We start from the raw sequence: 19,604 nt of genomic DNA on the forward strand, positions 1-19,604 counted from the left end.
GAAAAGCAATAATTTAGACTTGCCATCATTTAATTGTTGTTGTTTTTAAAACCAAATTCTCTCCCCTTTCTACATATGACATATTTTGCTCCCTACATTTAAAAAAAATATAATTTTTGTGCAGTTTGCTCCTTAGAGTCAGAGGCTTGTTTGGGTGGGCGACATGAGTGAACGGAAGTACAATCTTAATTTCCGGTTTTTCCCATCAAATTAAAGCCGTGATTCAGAACCGTTTTTCTTCAACCGTGGTTTGGCTAAGCTTTTCAATTATTTCTTATTCAGCGCCCAACAGTTAAATTTACATAAACTACGCGTCATATGTCGCATTATCGTGAGAATACCCTTTTTATTATAATTTTTTTTAATAGGTCATACCGGAAGTGTTTTAACCGCTGTAAAGCAGGAAGTGGCGGCAAAAGCGTCAGCCATGAGACCGCCGCTATTACTCCGCTCCTCAGGCTACGTCTTCCGGGCATTTGTGGACTCGTTTCCCCATTTAGGACACAAGCTCCTCTGCCGTGCCGCCTACGTGCCACATTTGTACACGTTGAGAAAAACGATGCACTATCAAACAGAGGAGAGAGGAAGCCCAAACACCCCAGAGTACCGGATTTATTTTAGTAAGTGAAGAACCGCCATTGTCATGACATAAACATAAACACACCCCCTCAGAAATTAATTTCATGGTCTTGGGGGGTTCTGGAAGGTTCCTGATAAAGTTTTGCCCTTGTCAGTAACGTCAGTATTAAAGCACATTTGGAGTTTAAGAAATATTCCAGGGGTGCATCCTGATACTTTTCGTATTTATTTTATTTCGTCACCAAACCGTCTGTGTTAGCTTGACATCTTTTTTTATGTTCTCCCCAAGAAAATTCTGATGGCAACTACATTTCTCCTTTCCATGATATCCCCCTCATAGCTCAGGAAGAACAGGTAACTATTATTTTGGCATTATAATGGCCTTTTTCTACTTGTAAAATATATACTGTATGTGACATGTTCTTTCACTAGTGCAATGGTTTGCCAGCCAAGAAGGCCAAGAGGAACGGGAGTGAGGTACGTTCGGATAAGTTCTTATAAGAATGGCGTCTTGTTAAATTTACGCTACAATAAGGACTTCATGAAGGTCTGTGTATGTTCAGGAGCTCTTCAACATGGTGGTGGAGGTACCCCGCTGGACCAACGCTAAGATGGAGGTAAGCAGACCCTGAAAATTTAGAAATATAAAATCCTTGAAAATAGAATATATAGTCTACTGCTTGAATACATTTCTTCAATATGAAATTCATTTACGTGATTTCTTTTTGTTAGATTTAAACTACATCATTGACTGAGAGTGTACAAAATGTTCCTTGATTTTATTTCATTTTGAAATATCCATATTCTAGCATTTCAAAATATAGGGTTGCTCTTGTCTATAAAACTTGACCTCATCCTAAGAAGCGGGGAAGAAACATTCGAGACCCCCCTCCAAAAAATTACGAGTATTACTGCAATTACTAAAGATGAGAAATTGCGGAAATATTCGCACTGACTACGAGGGATCCGCGTGTAGTCACACACACGAAAAAAGAACCAGACTCCTTCACCAGTTCAACCATTTCCAGATTGCGACAAAGGAACCACTGAATCCCATTAAGCAAGATGTAAAGAAAGGCAAACTCCGATATGTTGCCAACATATTTCCACATAAAGGCTATATTTGGAACTACGGCGCCATTCCGCAGGTAAGGCGTGCATTCCTTCGTACCCTTGGCGCTAATGCTAATTAGTTTGTGCACAGTTATTACTCAATTGTTTATAATTTTACACGATTCGTCGGAGAAGACGTGGGAGGACCCTAACCACATGGACTCGGAAACAAAATGCTGCGGCGATAATGACCCGATTGACATTTGTGACATTGGCATGCAGGTGAGAAGACTTCTCGATACATGGAAAGGTTCTTGGGAACGTTTCTTTGCTTGGCTTATTTTCTGGCTTGTCCTTTTAGGTGTGCTCTCCCGGTCAGGTGATTCAAGTGAAGGTGCTTGGGATCTTGGCTATGATCGACGAGGGCGAAATGGACTGGAAGGTCATCGCTATCAATGCGGCCGACCCTGAGGCCAATAGCCTAAATGGTAAAATGGACTTATTTTGTTCGCTCTACATCAGATGACCTTAGCCAGAGTCCTAATGGCGCTGACACTATCATCAAAATGACGTTTTCATTTTAGACATAGTGGTTGCGTACAGTCAACAATTCACTACGAGATTCTCTCAGGGTGCAACTTTATATACGAGTTGTCTCATTTATTCAACTTCAGTCAGCATCCGCAACTGATCAATAAACTCTTTCTATCGATGTGGGCCAAGACAAAATCATCTGCAGCAGTTCTGCTTTTTACTTAGACATTGATGATGTCCGCAAAAGCCGGCCTGGTCATTTAGAGGCCACCGTCGACTGGTTCAGGAAATATAAGGTCCCGGATGGGAAGCCTGAAAACCAGTTTGGATTCAACGCTCAGTTTCAAGATAAGGTATGATAATAGATTGGATATAAACATTTGTAAGAACTTGGTTGTGAGGCTTTGTTTCGTCATCCTAAGGACTTTGCTGTGGAGATTATCAAATCCACACATGAGCACTGGAGGGCACTAGTGCAGAAATCGACAAATAGTAGTGGGATTGAATGGTAAGATGTTTTTAAGAGTTGACCTTACGGAATTTCTCTGGATTGAAATTCATGCCTGGTTTGTTTTGTTTTCCACAGTAAAAATGTATCATGCTCTGACAGTCCCTTCAATTGCAGCGCAAAAGAGGCTAAAGACGTAATTCAGTCGGTGAGACTTATATAGAAGATCGGACATCAACAATATTCGGTCATTGCTAAATGCAACTTTTTATTTACGCAGGCGCCTGTGTTTGCTTGTGCGCACAGTGTTTCGCCAGAAGGTAAGTAGATGATGACTTATTTGAGTTTCCAAACTCCACACACTTTTGTAAATGCCCTTTCTGTACTTCTTCCTGTACAGTGGACAAGTGGCATTTTGTCTGAGTGATCAGGAAATTGAAAAGACGGACGCAAAATGTCACTTTGGTATCGATGGCGCCTTACTGTTTTTTAGCAGTATCAATAATGACTGGTAAGGATCTATCGTCATCTCTTTCGAATGCCATGTTTGCTGTCCAGTCAGGCTAAGTAAAAATTTTTTTTTTAACCTAGCATAATGTTACTTTCTATCAATATGAACTTCCGTGTCCAATCACAAATGAAATATCATGTTTTGATCACCGTCATGTCATTTTATTTTAATCGTGCGTTAGTAATCACAGAGATAACAGTCTTTTTCGTTGAGGTAGTTAGTTGGATATGTTACTGTACATTTTTATGTTTTCTTGACACATCAAAGATTTGCACGAATCCGCACCAAATGTGTGAATAAATCCAACGAATGATGTAAAAGGAGCATACACAAACATTTGAAACTAGGGATGTATTTAGAATGGTAAAACTGATTTTTTTTTTAATACAAGTCAAATAGCTTTAAATAAATATAGATTTATTAGAGGAAAAAAAAACACCCACACCTTGGCAATATCAGCAATGATATAATAACAGCTTTGAAATAAACTGCATTCAGTACATTACAATACTTAGTTTCATACCTATTTTTAATCCAATTTATGGAGCATACCAATTTTCAGGAGAACAAGAGAAGCCTTGAGAAAGAAAACAGGAAATAAGTTTTAGTGTCCGCCTGCAAAAGAAAAAAAAAAAAAAGAGAACTTCGAGTTGTTTGAGCCAAGTACGTGCAGTACTCTTGTTATACCCGGAAAGTCATTCAAGCATTGCTGACTCAGCTTCAAGTATGGCTCTGCATTTTTTTTTTTTTTTCCCCCACCTGCTAAATCTCTTAAATCACCTCACCACAACCTGCTACTGTTGCTGGGCTCTGTACAATGAACACATCACTGGATTTCTACAAACTCAAAAATATAAATTCAAATATTTGTCGCGCTAACAGTAAACATTACGATGAGATTGAGTGTGAAATTGATTCTTTGTGATTCGATCATTTGTGGGTCAATTTGCCTCGAAGAACCAATGTTCACTTCAAGTTCTAAAAAAAAATCATTCTTGATATTCTCTGTACAATGTGACAAATCCATTTACACCCTGTTTTAAATAAAACATTTTGTACTTTATTACATATACATTTTTTTTTTCTGAAAAAAATTTGAAGTGCTTTCAGAAAATGAATTTGTTATAAGAGTGGGTGAATTGTTACTATAATGTTACAGTCATTCCATTATATATCACATTAATTAAAAAATAAAGAGGAAAAATCATACAATTGCTTAGTGGTTATAAATAAATTGAACTATACACAGGCACAAAGACGATAATCACTGCCTTGATTTTGCCTCGTAGCAAAAGCAAATAAATTGCTCTTAATTTATTCACTATCATACTTTCCCTTTAGTCACATCAGTGCATATACGTTGTGTTCATTTGAGGAAAAAAAACCCATCCTACTAGCTAAAAAATAAAAAAAATAAAAATGCAGGAACTTTTTTTCCCCCCTCACTAAAAATCTGTGTGACGTATTTTAGAAAAGATGAACCGGAACACAAAATACAACGGCACATCCCTGAATGAGGAAAAAGACAAAAACAAATACAGGAAATAATGTACATTTTCTTTTTAAGTGTCCCTGATTTTACAGTAACATTAACAATTCAAATTTTCTTGCAGGTAGGTATGAAAGTAAGATAAGAACTTTTCCGCCTTTTAGGTGGCATGCAGTTAAACTGTAACCCAAAAATATTTAAAACAAATATGATTTTTTTTTTTTTTTTCTTTTTCCTATTGCCAAAATGGTTTTGAGGTATATGACTGGTTGGTACTATACAATATTTAACAGCCTTCCTCTCACCGCCTAAAGAGTCTCACATTGTATGTTTTAACAGGTTCAATAGCACCCCATGAAACAAAATCCATCGGAACACAAAGAAAAACAATGACATAGACTTTGCGCATTCTTTACAACAAACACAATTTAGAACAGTAATTCCAAAAAGGGAATTTAACTTACTGTACACATCTCACCTATTTATTTTACAGTTAGATTACAAGAATGAAGCCACAGCAAGCCAGCTGCCCTCTGAAAAGTGACACCAAGCTTACCCTGTCCCATGCTCCTCCTCAGTGTATAAAAAGCACATCAGCTAAGCACCACAGACATAAAACTACACTTAAGTTTCACACTTCAGGTCGGTTCAACGAACTTGCCGAAAGGAACACTTTTGCTGACAGTTAAACTGGAAAACCTTGGATGATAAAAAGCTTTTTTTTGTTTCTCCATCTTTAAAATAGCACCATTTGAACGGCTCAATGTGTAGTGGCCATAAAAGCTCCAACACAATATGATCTAAAGATCTTTTTTTTTTTGCAGGAATTCCGAACAAAAATATTGTGTTGTTTTACTTTAAGGGTGCTCGCAAATTATTACATTGATTCATTTTTACGTGTAATTTTTTTTCGCATAGTTTTTATAATCAAAGTGCTCAAGATACACTGACGCACATCAATTTTGATGCTAGCGATTTCAATTTATTTTTTTTCCATGATTTCCTATTAAATTATTTCATGTGTCGTATCAATACATTTTAAAAATACATCATTAGCACCTTGTAGTTGTCATTTTCAAATTTGGCATTCAATGCCATTGTTGAAGTATTCAAACTATAGAATAAAACCACCAAAGCTTTGTTTCCAGTAAAAATAAAAAAAATAAAACTAGGTCTGTGTGTACAATTGAGAAGCACCAGATGTTTTAACAGTGTGTATCTTGCAAAAATTGCAACACAAAAATAAATACATCCATAGCAGGGTCAACAAGTAAAGCTCAGTTGTTAAAAATATAAAACACCTGAACCGGTTAGGAGTGTTTGTACGAGGCCAGTGCTGCAGTTGGTCATAGCATAAATAAAGCACCTTCATTTTTTTTATTTTCTTGAGGGTATTTTAAGCAAAGTGACTATAAGGTCCTGTGACCTTAGTGAAGGCATACGGAGATGTACTGACGTAGGTGTTGGTTGTACACGATGACGATCCCTCAAAGAGTGCCTTGATAAAACGCTTATAAGGAGGCTCCCCAAGAGATTCTGACATCTCTGGATGCTCGCGCTTTGTCCCCCTCTTGTTGCTCTTCCCTGGCGTGCCCTCACCACCATTCCTCTCCGCGTCTTCTTCCTTTTCTCGAGCCTTTTCAGCCATCTTTGCTTCCCACATGGCCAGCCCATGCTTAGCCTCGTTCAGATTTTTGTGCTGGTAGAAGACCAAGGATATGCGTGTTGGGTGATGACGGTCAGGATTTTTCAGAGGTGTGGTGGCGTGCAGCTCCCGTTTAGCGCATTCGATGAGGACTGAGCCATGACTTGGTGCCACTGCCACGCCACCGATATCAGGGTCTAAGAAGTTGTGCTCATTATCTGACCAAATTTCTGGCGGCTTTGGTGGGGTTGTGGGTCTCTGTGGGGTTCCAGGCTCTTGTTTAATACCAGTCACCATGGGGCTACCGTTGAGCAGACCCAATCCCGTCTGTGTTTCTGGGTTTAAACACGCACCACTTAAGTGAGCACCAAACATCTTTGGGTTAGCAATACCCATTTCCTGCTTAACTTGCATATGGAATGGTCGTTGGCCTGGGGGGAACATTTGAGGACTCCCAAAGTATGGATTTGGCGATCCAAACTGATTGCCGTTACTCCCGGCAGCTGTATATTCTCGAAGTCTGTGGGCAGAAGGCGCTCTCGAAAGGGGGTCCATGAAATGAGGATCAGCGACCCCGTTCGGACTACAGGGACTGAAGGCCCTCATGGGGTGAACTGGCCTCATGCTGCACGTGTTATAGCCATTGACTTGTAAACCATGATCTGCGTAATTTTGCGGATAATTGAGTTCGTAACGCTGATGTGCCGCGTACTGCTGCTCAGAGTACAACACTTGTCGTTGTTGTTGTTGTTGATACATCTCCAGTTGCTTTTGGTTCGAAGCATAGTACGGATGGTAGTTATCAAGAGGCATTCCGCCATTGCACTGATAGACCGGGTATGATTGTTTAGATCCATCAATGAACGAGTTGGGTGCATGGACCGGGGAAGGGTAATGGTTTGCTGGTGTTGAGGGTTGATGATGAAACATGCTCCCTGGCTTTGAAGTGCTTGGAAATGATCCTGGATAACCAGGAAACCTGGGATATTTGGCAGCGTTCGGTGCACCGGGATAAGAGGTAAGAATGTTTCCGTGCTGTTGATGCTGCAAAGAGTGAGCTCCATGGGGTTCCATTGGTTGATCTGGATGATGAGAGGCCCCTATAGCACCTGGAACAGATCCCAAGAATGAGCTGATATAAAAGGCAATGCCAGAAATGATAAAGTCAAAAAAGTTTTACCTTGCACAGGTGTGCTTAGAGTGATGTTTTCACAAATCCCAGGTTTTGTTTTCGACGGGGTAACTTTCTCTGACTTATCATGAGAGTTGTCTAACATGGTATTCTTGATAGCCGCCGCTTTCTTAGCATCCAGCTTTTTTTGCCGACAAGACTTTGCGGGCTCTGAGAGCATGCGCACCTGGCGGCGGAAGGCACTGAGGGCTTGAATGGCACCCGATTTCATTTTTTCCTGCTGACCCTCCTCGCTGCCATATTCATCCGTACTGGCAACCTTATACAGTGGTAGGACATGGAGCTGCTCATCCTCTGGTATCTTTCCAATCTCTCTATTGTCTTCCCTTGTTAACGTGCATACCTAGAAAGAACAGAATGAGTTAACGACTTCATTTAGGACATCAGAACCCAAAACAGAGGTTAGTTTAAAACATTTGTGGAGAGATTTTAAGATATTCTGATGTTTTGTTTTCCTGTGTAACGTACAATAAACCTGGACAAACATATTTAACTTACCACAGTGCTGCCCCCTTGCATGTTGTGAAGGTCCCTATGAGCATGAGCACAGAAGTCCAGACAAGCAGTAACCCCAGAGAAGGGACGCCCCTCTTTTAACCCCAAACGGCAATCAGGTCCTCTGTGTTCATGTTCCACCTATTTCCAGGAACAACCAAATTTCACTCAGATTGACTCTTTGTAAAGTATTATCGTTAATTATACAGATGCAGTATACTATACTTAGGTACTAGACAACCGATGGATGTGGTTTACCAAGCAATACAAAATAATCTCAACCTGATTATAAACTAGTCCTCACCTGGTTTCCATAAGCTTCAGGTGCCATATTTTTATACAAGGGGCCCAGTAAGGTGGCCAGACGTTGAAAGTTTTGCTCCAGTCTCTCTTCCTAAAACCCAAATAGATCCCTTGTTAAATTGGCATTATTGAATAAAATTAAGTATACAAGAAATCAATGGAGAATACCTCTCTGACATCATCTCCTTGAAGTTTAAATTTTCTTGGAATTTTACTTCTGGCAAATTTGCAGCCATTGTAGTACATGCTCCATGAGCATCCAAAGGAGAATGATGCTCCACAAGCATCTGGATTTAATCCCTGGCATGCACAGGTCCTCCTGAAAAGGAGAATTTGAGGGTCTCATTGTTTGAGTGTAAGCAAATTCGGAAACTTCAGGTACGCATTGTAATGCACCTATTTGGAAACAGAGGTCCCTAAAGTAACTTAATTGTTTTTTACGGTGTTGCGGCTTTCATTTCAGCAGACGTGAGGTCATTAGCATTTGACATTTTAGGCTTTTAAGATTTTATAATTTCCTTGCCCACCGACGTTTGTTTTCTGATTTGCGGTCACTCACTCTTCGTTGAGAGCACATCGTCTTTGGGTGAGGGCTCCATGCTTCGTTAGCGTTTCACTTAGCTCGAGGTAGAGTTTGTCAGCTAGGCTGGGTTGGATACCCTCCCAGACCAGGATAGCCACAATTATGCAGGCTGTCTCACATTTGTGTCCAGTGCGTTCTCGAACCAACACCAGTAGCTTTTCGTCTGCACTGGCTCGGCGGATCACCTGAATCAGATGACGAACCGAAGTTATTGCACATGTTTCAATGTCTCCTTTTGCGGACAGCAAATAGCGTGCCTACCCATTTGGCAATCGGGCACCCCTGTGTGCTTTTTCCTTCCTTGCCAGTATACACGACTTTCTCTATCCTGATGGCGCCACCGTTTAAACCCGACCTTGAAAAAACAAGAATGATCAATGCTTACAATCAAACAGTACCTTGTGATTATACTTCACGCAAAACTGTCATTTACCTTCTCACCATCTCCTCTCGTATACCGGCAACGGTAGGTGCCGATCCCAGATGAGTATAATATGGGCCCTCATCCTTCTCACTGATTTGCTCTGAGTAAAGGGATATTTCAATAGTTATTCACCATTTTATCACTAGTGTAACCAATGATAGGTAACTCACCAACGCAGTGGCAGGATGCAATGTCATATTGTGTTTTAATCGGCGTATCAAGTAGACTTTTTACTGGGGTGTCCAATAGCTTCATCGGAGAATCCATGAATCTCTGTAGGAGTTGCTCTTTTGTGGGCGTGGAATCAGGTGTTCTTTTTAAAGCTGTCATGGACATAGCAACTCCAGATGGTTCCACTTTACACATGTCAGTGTTGGTTGACAGGATTGTGACGGGCCCAGAAGATTCCACTTTGACTTTATTGGAATTAATGACAAATGATTTCTTCTCGAATACAGGGGATAGTTGGTACTGTTTTAGACTTTGTTCCATGGAGGCCAGGATGTTGTTCTGCCTTGTATTCTCACACATAGACTGTTGAGTCTCCTGCTTGATTTGCAATCTACCCTGTTGCTGCTGTGAGCTAGGCAAATTAAACCTGGGTTCGTTTTCAATTTTTATATTAGGGAGGCCATGTTTGCTATCTCTGGTGTTTTGTGTAGAATGGGAAGAGACTTGTCTCTCCTGTCTTTGTAACAGATGCATCCGTAGAGCTTCATGCTTCTGGATATCTCCGTGGAGAAGTGGCGATCCTGGGTGAGATCCCCTTTGCAACTGAGAACAGGACTTCAATTGGTGCTCAGTCTTCGGGTACATATGTGTTGGTATCTGTTGGTTTACTGCACCTTGCGGCAAATAAGTCTGCGACTGAGTCAAAATACGAGAGTCCTTATCGTTGGGCGGGTGGCAGTTATTGGGTCGTTGCAGTTGATAGTGCCGAGAATCACCGCTGCCTGAGTTTGGAGAAAACGATCTTTGACGTTGTATATGACTACCTGTTGTGTTTTTGTAGGTAAAGTGACTGCTGGGTTGTACAGAGTTGTTTTTGTGTTGTTGGTTGAGTTGAACCTGACTTGGCTGCGGCTGACTGTGAGGTCTGTATATCGGAGATTTAAGTTGTTGTTCTTCAAATTGCGGCGGGTGGGATAGTGGACGTGGAAGAGTATAGTGCTGCTGTTGCTGCGTTGGGAAAAATTCAGGCGACAATGTGTCCTGAAGTTCAGGGTTGTCACATAAGTGCTTTGACTGCATAGGACCGACGTAATACCCCCCGGCCTGTTGATCGTGCTTTGTCTGGGGTGGTGGCTGCTGCACTAAATTTATGTTCGAATTTGATTGCTGCCACTCTGAATCATTGTTGCCAGGAACTGAAGCACAGTGTGGGTGGGATAAGCGTTGTTGTTCCTGGATGCTGTTAAATCCCTGAATGGTTTCTTTAAAGATTCCAGGTGACTCGAACCTTTTTACCGGGTTTGCCTCCGAAATCGGACCGTGAACCTGGAGGCTACGTCTCTGTTGGTCTACCTTGGCAGGGAACCCCCTCTTTTCCTGCTCCGCCTGGGATGGCATACCACTTGTCTGTTGCTTAGAAAGGTTCTGTTCCATCCAGCTACCCTGATGGAGAGTTGAACACAAATTGCCCGTCTGCTGTGTTGTGTTATCTAGATTATTCTCTAATCCTGCTGTCTGAAGTCTTTGCTGTGGATTGGGTCCCATAGTACCCCTGCCGTCAGCTCCATGTATGTTTCCAATATTCTGTTGGAAATTGTTGGCTTGAATCTCAAACTGCTGAGCATGACCAGACCCCGGTTTCCCGCTTTGTACCATATTCTGTACTCCAGAGTTGGGTGATGATCCATATTTGGGCAAAACAGCATCAGTTGTCTGAAGAGAATCAAAATTGAAATCCTGGTTGGCATTCTCATATGTTTGTTGAGAATTTTTGTCATGGGGATAGCACCGTGGGGCATTTTTATGTTGTTGCAAGGAGTTGGCAATATTTGATGAGTGGACTATACCGGGAAGCTGATCAAGAACTCTTTCGTGGCCAGAGAAAGACGGCGGCTGCTGTTGGTGCTGCTGTTTTTTCTGCTGGTAATCTGTTTCATGATTGTTGGAGTATCCATTCACTATATAGTTGACGGAGTCCAAATTGTCGACTCCTTCAGGGATACCACCTGTCTCAGTCTGTCGCCGTTGCAATTTTAGCATCTGGGCAGAATTGGAGAACTCTGAAGTCAAAGTGGAAGGCATCAGATCTTCACCGGGCACTTTATTAGTTAGAGACCCATTCATAGCATCTTGTGTCCCAGACCTCTGTGGGGCAATTGATACTTGCTCAGGATAATATTGAGACAAAGTTTTCTCCAACAGATCTCCCGGTGTACTTTCTATCGTAGAGGTTGTGAGGACAGCACCATTCATTGAGACTTTTGTTCTTGGCAGAGCAAAATGATCTCCATTAGGAATTGTACAATTATTGTTTCCTAATTTGAGCTCTGCCTGCGTTTGGCATTCAAATTCTGCGTTTTTCGTCAATTCAGAAATCTCCGAATCGACTTTAAATTTCTTCGACTGGCTGGCCAGGAATGACTGTTCAGCAAGTACATGCTTGAAATCTCCATTCATTAACTCTCCATTCATCATAAAGGATCCCTGATCCAACAGGCCCTGTACTGATCCAAGGTCATTACAGTTTTCTTTTTGTCTCTTCATGGAGCCGGCCTCTGTGCTGGCCTTGTAATTGTTCCAGTTTCTGTCGCCAGTAATTTGAAGAGGGTCTCCATCTGAAAAGGTCCCCCCATTCTGGAGTTTGCTCGAGATGTTGCAGGACGTGGTAATTTTCTTGAATGTCGAACTTTCTTCCGTCTCATGTCTGGTCTGGTCTGTTTCCATCTGGCCTGCTTAGAGTCCATTCACAGGCTGCCCTCTCTGCGTCCTACAAAACAAAGATGTTCAAAAAATGGTTATAGAGGCTTAAGACAGATTTATTTTTGCATTCTTTCACCTTATATCCCAAGCAACATCGATTCCAAGCGATTACTTATACTTTCTTAATTGAGTTTCAAATATTCCGTTTCATCTACAACCTAAAGTGTCTTGAATCTTCTCTTGCCGACAAAAGCAAAACATGCAGCTGTCTGTTTGCAGAAGTTTGCCTTTCCATGTGTTCGACACAATTAAATTTTTTATTATTAGGGTACAACACGGCATACGCAATTGTTAGACTCATAGAACTGATAGCTTAAGGGCTAATGCTCCCCCCCTCCCTTTTCTGGTCTGGTGCTCTGTAAATCAGCAACTAAGTCAAGAGGTTAGTGTAGCTCCATTCCTTTGGGACTCGCCGGGGTTTACAAAGAACCAAGCGGAGCCAAGCAGCTTGTCACAGTTGGATACACCCACTCTGACAACAAAAAAAAAATAATCTTTGTGAACCTAGGACAAAGCCAGAGATCCCAGCTGAATGTTGGCCTGTTTGCACACATGCATACAAACTCATGCAATGGCAAGGATCACCGGAATTATATTTATTGGATTGGACTGAGTGTTGGATACAGCCTCTTGATTTCATATATCTATGAGAGTTGCGGAATATTATTTTGTAGTAGATGAGCATTGAACTAAAAGCTACTATGGGTCCGGTGAGAGTGCCGGTTGGAACGCTTTTTCTGATGCTATGATATTTTCTTCCCATCCCGCTAGCAAGATTCCACAAGAATCATGTACATACAATTTTATGTTTGACTCAACTTGGCTCGGAGCTGTCTGTCTCCGGACGTCAGTGTCGTGTAATTGCACATCAGGTTGCTCTGCACTACTATTTGTCATTCATCCAGTTCTCTCTTGTTTTAAGACCCGTGCTGTTTGAACATGTCTTTTAAGTGATGTTGTTGCAATCTAGCTAGTCACCTTCTTGGTTACAGCCTCTTCAGGCTGGGTTAGGGTTAGGGTTAGGGTTATCCTGTCAATTTGTATTAAAAAAAAATGTTTTAATGAAGCTACCCTGGAAAAAAATACCAAATTAATACCATGGCTTTGTCTCGGGTAGTTAGTACAAGGGACAGTGTAATATGAGTGTGGATAGTTGATGCCATGTATTTGCTGTGACACGGTGGTCATATGTGACATTCACTCCCTCACAACAGCTGCTAGGAGACTCCAGTTCCTAATATTCAGGTTGAGTGTTTGGCAGGAGGCTAAAAAGCACTCCTGTCAAAGGGTCGAGAGTATTGTATTCAATCCTGCGGTAGTGAAATATCATCCTTGGCTAGCCCAAGTGTAATTAGGTCAAATTATTAGCGTCCCAGAGTTTTTTAAAATTCAACCAAGCCCTAAATATAGAGAACGACCGTGCAAAGCATACATCTATGACAATATTTGCACAACTTAGCATTCCAGCTGACTATGCAAACTTTTATCTCTTCCCTCTCTCGTTTTTTGCCTTCACCCATATCCTTCTAGCTAGTTTCACCAGATGGACTCTTACATTTATTTTATTTCAGTTCTTTTTAGTCATTGGCTAGACAGATTTACTGGAATCAATTAAAAATATGGAATATATTTAAAAAAAATTAAACCTACTGCCCACATTTTTTAATGCCAAAAATAAGTTTGAAAACAAATTTTCCGTCAAGTTTAAACTCAAACATACTTAAGAAAAGAAAAAAGTTAAATACAACCGATCTGTACTCAGTGATTCGTTGTCATACCACTAGGGGGAGCCCGTGTACCACTCGTGCTACTATCACCACACTACATAAAACTGTTGTTTTTCGGACTACAGTTAAAACACTCTTAAGCGTCAGTTGCCCCGAGATGCCCGCTCAACTGTCAAGACAGATGTTCATTCATGCACCACATCTGACCAACTTACTTGGCCCAACCCCTTACACTTGTGAGTCACATCACATGGTGCACTGTTGCACTGCTTCCAAATGTACCTCACATGGTCACTCATAACTCTTGGAATGAACAGATGCTAAGAAACAAACGGCTCCTGTGTCTTGCAGTATGGCCTTAATCCTTCAAAATGATGCGGGGGGTGCGTTTAACCGTTGATGTATTCTTAGTTGTAAAACAAGCAGAGGTTGTGTTGGAATCTTGGGAATGTTTAGCTTGTTTTTTTTCTTTAAATGACATAGAGCAGGCCTCTTTTCAAATTTGCACTTGTGCATGATGCAAAGTAAGCTTCTCTGAAAAATAATGTTTATCTGATAATTTATGGATTCCATTTGGAGATGTTTGGAAGTTAGGTGGAGGTCTGGAACACGCATGCTAATCTTTCATGCTGCTCAAAAATTTGCGAACGTGACTTTGCTTTGAACAGCAAGAGGTCTGCTTTTCAAATCTGGTACAGTAGAACAGATTCTTGTGATTTGGATCTCGGTAGCGTGATGTAATCTGGAGTATCTGGAGTCCATAAGGAAACTTTTTTTGACTGATCTTTTTTCTTTTTTTTTTGCTTTCCTGTTAAGACTTATTATATAAATAAATAATTGCTATGTTGGTAGATTTACCTTCTAGAGAAATTCAAATTTAGTTTGATTACAACTTCTTTCAAACTAACAAATAAAGTGAATAAATGAGCCCAAACCCAGCACATTGGAGATACTCTCCTGTTTTTAATTTGGTTCCCTCGAGAACTTCCTCCTCCTCCTCCATACCAACTTCACTCTTCTTTATGTTTAATGCAAAACAGATGTAGTCGACTTGGCGGCGAGATTCCTCTTTCGCTGTCTTTGTCCGGCATTTTTATTTTTTTAGGTAATTGCATTTATATTTGTCTTCCGCATCTTGTAATTATTTTATCACCATTATATGTTTTACTTCATAAATTAAAATGATTGAACACAAAGACCTCGAAATAACAAAAAAGACATTGAAATAACTTACAAAAGTAGACTAGGTTTTTCCTACATAATTTGTTCATGTAAATCAACTAAAATGTGGACTCCAGAGAAATCTTTAAGATGGGAAAATAATTCCTTGCAACTTGAAGACTCCTCTACAAACCACATCTAAGAGTGCCACTCATACATGCGCTCACACCATAAACACAATAATGCCAAACGTTTTGGTCATGTGGGACTGTTTCCAGATGAGTTTTGTTAATGGAAAATGCATGACTGTCAATGTTTTTCCTATCAGGAACTATTATGGGGTTTCAAAGTCATTGATTTGTTGAAACTTTTGAACGAAATGTTGTCATGTGTGCTTTTACTGCCTGCAAGAGGCGAGGCTGAACTGCATGAACCGGCTGAACTGGATGAACTGCTAACAGCCAAAGTCTTTTATGAAAATAGACATTTCAATTCATTGACTAGTTTATAAGTTGAAGGATTGAAAAAAAAATGACACAGAAGCCTTTTATTATCTCTCTTTTAGACTGAGGCTTGAAGGAGACAGTTGAGAACCCCTTTGACCTGGCTCAAGCATTTTTTTTTTCGTCGCATTCCTCTTTTCCAGAGAAGGCAACCCCTCTGATAGTAAACAGCAGTTGAACCTTAGCCTAGATCAAACTCTGGTCAAGCAAGTTCTGTCTGCTTGAAACAGATGAAAATGGAAGCGACCCTTCCTGTTATCCGATTATCAAATTACTCAGAGCATCGATTAAAATCCCAATTGCTCTGTTTTATATTTTCACGGCTTGGTAACCGATCCAGACTACACCTCGCAAAGCAGCATGTCTCCCTCCGACCTTCTCGCCTTGCAGCAGTCAATATATCTGACTCACTTGATGAACTGTGCGTGGAGAAAAGTTAATTTATTTCAGGCCACATGGTAGCCATGGTTACCGTCTTATGAGTGCTCCAAAGACCATCTGGTGTGAACATTACCCTAGCGCTACTGACTACACGATAGGCTTGTCCTACCACCTGAAATTACATTCATGATTATTCCAATCGGAAAAGATTAACAATTGCATGATTTTATTTTATTTCATTCAGCCACTTGCCTTCAATTGAAGCACTGTAACATTTTACGAAACATTTTGTTTGCGCGACCACTTTGACCCCGCTTCGATAGATAAACAGGAAATAGGGGTGAACAGTAAACAGAGGAAATATTTTATAAGGGGAAAATCTAAACATGGCAGCAGCCCGATTTGTGAGTCTACATGCTTCTCTGTCCATTGTTTCTCTCTTTCTCTTTCAGTGAGCTATGCAGACAGTTTCTCATCGCATCTCTTTACGGTCTAAGTTTAGCTGAAATCAAACCCGCCAATTATCACACTTTAGGATGTAAAACCTTGTAGTTTCCCTTGGGCTGTCCAAATCAAAAGACACCACTTGTTGGATGGATTTCACTTCAGCAACCTTATTTCGAGCTCAAACTCCTCGACAGAAGGAGTCTGTGATGTCATTCAAGCGCTTCGGTTCAGCTTCTGAATATCATTTTTGCTTCAACATTGTGTCCGTGTCGCTCTTCCTTACGTAGGTAGCGGAACTTTTAACTCTCCACCCAAATTCCAGACAGCAGAACTCATAAAAACAGATCCTATTAGCGAACGGTCGGAAGTCCGAACGCAGGCGAGCGAAGACGGTGTTTAATTTGGGATGCTTACGTAACCCGGTGCTTGCCGCGTTAGCGAACGCTACGATAGTGTTTGTAAACACAGCGGCCATGTGCGTGCGCTCATGTGGAGGAAGTTTTTCCGTCACTGCCCTCACCGGGGGTAAATACGGACATCGATACTTACTTACGCACTTTATCATCTTAATCATGAGGCCTTTGTCTTATTAAGTAATTTGTATTATTTCTTTACCAAGCTCTCCTTTGCTGCATGATTTGTTTCTAATATTATCCTTAAAAATAGTAAATGTGCAAATGTCAAAAAAAAACAAAAATTGTAGCACTGATTACTTTCCGTTCTGGTCTTATTCTGCTTCTCCTATCCAACAAAACAACCCTCCAATAGCGCGCAAGGAAAATCAATACTGAAGAAATCAATACACCACTCTCTATATCGCCATTTTGTTTGAGGAAAGCAGTCAAGCTAGAAGCAAGTCTAAAGCTGGGTTTGTTTTCCTGTGTTATTTGTTCAACTACCTCTGGGTGGAAATATGATGCGTGGGCTGGACACAGCAGGGTCAGAGGTGAAGGCTCGGGTATTGTAAGTGGCCGGCATTGTTGCGGCGCACTATGGCAACTGGACATTCTTTCCTTGTTGGTCAAATTGTCTTTTGCCCCCTGCAAGTGGCATAAAGGGGATTTAAAGCCTTGGCCAAGGAGCCGCACGGAAGGTGTGGACAGATGAGAGCTGCAATGTGAATGTGATTGATCTGCTTGGCCCATCCCCCGCTATCCCCCCCCCCCCCTTGGTTCCTCTTGGGGTGCAGCAGCGCAGATATTTAAAAAGATGCTCTGACAGCTCATTGATTAGCTTTCTGATTCAACCATTTTGATAACTCAAAAGACCACCGAGTATTTTAATGGTGTAAAATATAATTTTGACCTCCATGATAGATGAGGATTACATTGCCTTGTTCCCAGTGGTGACCAATGCCAGTTTGTTAAACTAGCAGGTTTAAGGGTCCAATCCAAATTCTCTATCTTGAAGCAAGTATTACCTGAGGCACATTGTAGCGCCATTTCCACAGTCCTCAGTAGAATACACCAGTCGAATACACATCCTTGAGGGAGATGTGTTAGATTCTAATTGGCCAGATGTTAATCATTAAGTAGCACTTAGTGAATGCAAAAAAAACAACTAATTAGATATTTGCTGTTAAGGCCTAACACATCCGAATTGACATGTTCTTGAGACTTTTCGGGATTAATTGCGTTTGTTATGCAAACCGTCGTCACACATTTATCACTTTGAATCATGTGATCAATTTATAATTTTTGAGTTATGACTGGTGGGCTGCTACTTTCTTATCTCAAGTTTAGAAAAACAAACCATAAATCATACAGCATAAAATGAAGGCTATATTGAGTCAAAGCTTCCTTCCACTCCAAAAAAAAAATCTCCTTTCTCAAAAGACATTTGCCTTTCTGCTTGTTAGTCATTCACCAGCAAAAGCAACAAAAGCAGATTCACAGAGAAACACAAGGTAGCCCAGCTGCACTGCCGTGCGGAACTGCACGATATGTCCGACGTGGACTTTTGCTCTCACGCACAAAAACGGTGCTAGCAAACGTATAGATGTGTAAAAGTCAGCTTCAGATAGCACTATTGAATTCAATTTAACATCAGATAAAAAAAAAGCCGTTAGTTAAGAAATAATTTTAAAAAATCTTGTCTCTCTACACTCCCTCTGAAGTGTTCATTTAAAAATAAAATGGAACATTGTGGAAGGAGAGGCAGCAGACAGCAATTATTTCCGATGGACAAAAAAAACAAAGCACAAGGAGCTTGAGATTCAAAATGTTCCAATATGTGTTCAAAATAAGAAAAAAAACTCCGAAGAGAACGCCAAATGTGTTTCTTGCTTTCAGCCGGCAGAACAAGAAAGAAAAATGTCAGCCATGTTGGAGTAGCTTTATCTAAAATCCCCTCCTTATTATACTTGCTCTTGTTTTTTGCGAGGGGACGTTAGCTGCCTTGCTCTCAAAAATAAATCCCTTGTTGAAAACGAAAAAAAAAAAACATAAGCAGAATATCCCCCCCCACCCACTCCACAGCAAATCCTCACCTTCTTTCACGTCCCTCCACTTTGTACCAATTCCAACGAACCGTCTGGATCTCCCCTGTAACAAATCCTAAAGGGCAGCCATCTTGCCTCCTTCTGTTCTTCTATGAAACAGACTATCCTCCACATCAATATTCATGCGAAGCACTCTGACGTCCGCTCTCATCATCAGGCGAAGCCGGGGTGTCGCTGTTTGCCGGCTTCACAATCCGAAACCAACTCTGGTTTAACACGACCCAAGCGCTCGGAGTTGACCCCGAAAATACTGCGTGCGGGTCAGGGGGAAGATCCCTTGTTTTGCCGACAAACTCCAAATAGTCCCAAAATCACTTTCCTGCTGAGTCTTTCCCACACAAAGGGACAGGTTTTCTTTCCCCCCCCCACCCCCTTGTGCGCCCTCCTCTCTTTTTCTTCTTCCCTCAGCCGCACACAATAGTGAACACTATGATGGCTGCCCTCAAGCAATGGAGTGGATTCAGGACAGGACTCCACCCCCTCCCACATTTTGTTAAATATTGCACTGGTCTCAACTGTCTAACTGTGGCAGGCTGAGAAGATGTCTCCGCCCCTCTTCTTTCTGAGGGAGGAAACCGAGTGACTTTTTTTTCCCTCCTTTTTCGCTCTCGGTGACTTCCTTCCATATTCTGTCTACCGGCCTCCGCTTACGCAAGCTTCCCCTTTAACAGCGTGAATGTTTTGAAAACGTCACGCTG

At 41.1% G+C, this 19,604-nt stretch overlaps 2 protein-coding genes across 2 annotated transcripts; one reads left to right on the forward strand and one right to left on the reverse strand.

Moving 5' to 3' along the window:
* The first annotated feature begins 392 nt into the window (after window positions 1–392).
* Window positions 393–4,188, forward strand: ppa2 (inorganic pyrophosphatase 2). Its single transcript, XM_088372675.1, has 12 exons — window positions 393–620; window positions 869–933; window positions 1,012–1,056; window positions 1,143–1,196; window positions 1,608–1,727; window positions 1,828–1,914; window positions 1,994–2,120; window positions 2,392–2,519; window positions 2,589–2,674; window positions 2,753–2,822; window positions 2,895–2,934; window positions 3,015–4,188. The coding sequence occupies exons 1-12, from the start codon at window positions 428–430 to the stop codon at window positions 3,035–3,037; spliced, it is 1,038 nt and encodes a 345-aa protein (XP_088228801.1). The 5' UTR covers window positions 393–427; the 3' UTR covers window positions 3,038–4,188.
* On the reverse strand, window positions 3,265–19,306 carry tet2 (tet methylcytosine dioxygenase 2). Its single transcript, XM_088372669.1, has 10 exons — window positions 18,895–19,306; window positions 9,427–12,194; window positions 9,266–9,356; window positions 9,094–9,187; window positions 8,809–9,017; window positions 8,418–8,568; window positions 8,251–8,340; window positions 7,950–8,087; window positions 7,440–7,794; window positions 3,265–7,368 (listed from the first exon to the last, which is right to left on the reverse strand). Exons 2-10 carry the CDS (start codon window positions 12,149–12,151, stop codon window positions 6,011–6,013), a joined length of 5,211 nt encoding a protein of 1,736 aa, XP_088228795.1. The 5' UTR covers window positions 12,152–12,194; window positions 18,895–19,306; the 3' UTR covers window positions 3,265–6,010.
* Between the last annotated feature and the right edge of the window lie 298 nt (window positions 19,307–19,604).

This window comes from Syngnathus floridae, chromosome 4, assembly GCF_059516105.1.
Source record: "Syngnathus floridae isolate MCC-2025c chromosome 4, RoL_Sflo_1.0, whole genome shotgun sequence".
NCBI lineage: Eukaryota > Metazoa > Chordata > Actinopteri > Syngnathiformes > Syngnathidae > Syngnathus > Syngnathus floridae.

Bases quoted from the DNA above. Each gene is read 5' to 3' on its own strand.
- tet2 (XM_088372669.1), bottom strand. From the start codon at position 12,151: ATGGAAACAGACCAGACCAGACATGAGACGGAAGAAAGTTCGACATTC. The intron at 9,188-9,265 runs GTAAATGACAGT...TGTTTTTTCAAG, and splicing joins CGAGAGGAGATGGTGAGAAG to GTCGGGTTTAAACGGTGGCG. The intron at 7,369-7,439 runs GTAAAACTTTTT...GATCTGTTCCAG, and splicing joins TCTAAGCACACCTGTGCAAG to GTGCTATAGGGGCCTCTCAT.
- ppa2 (XM_088372675.1), top strand. From the start codon at position 428: ATGAGACCGCCGCTATTACTCCGCTCCTCAGGCTACGTCTTCCGGGCA. The intron at 1,057-1,142 runs GTACGTTCGGAT...GTGTATGTTCAG, and splicing joins CCAAGAGGAACGGGAGTGAG to GAGCTCTTCAACATGGTGGT. The intron at 1,197-1,607 runs GTAAGCAGACCC...AACCATTTCCAG, and splicing joins GGACCAACGCTAAGATGGAG to ATTGCGACAAAGGAACCACT.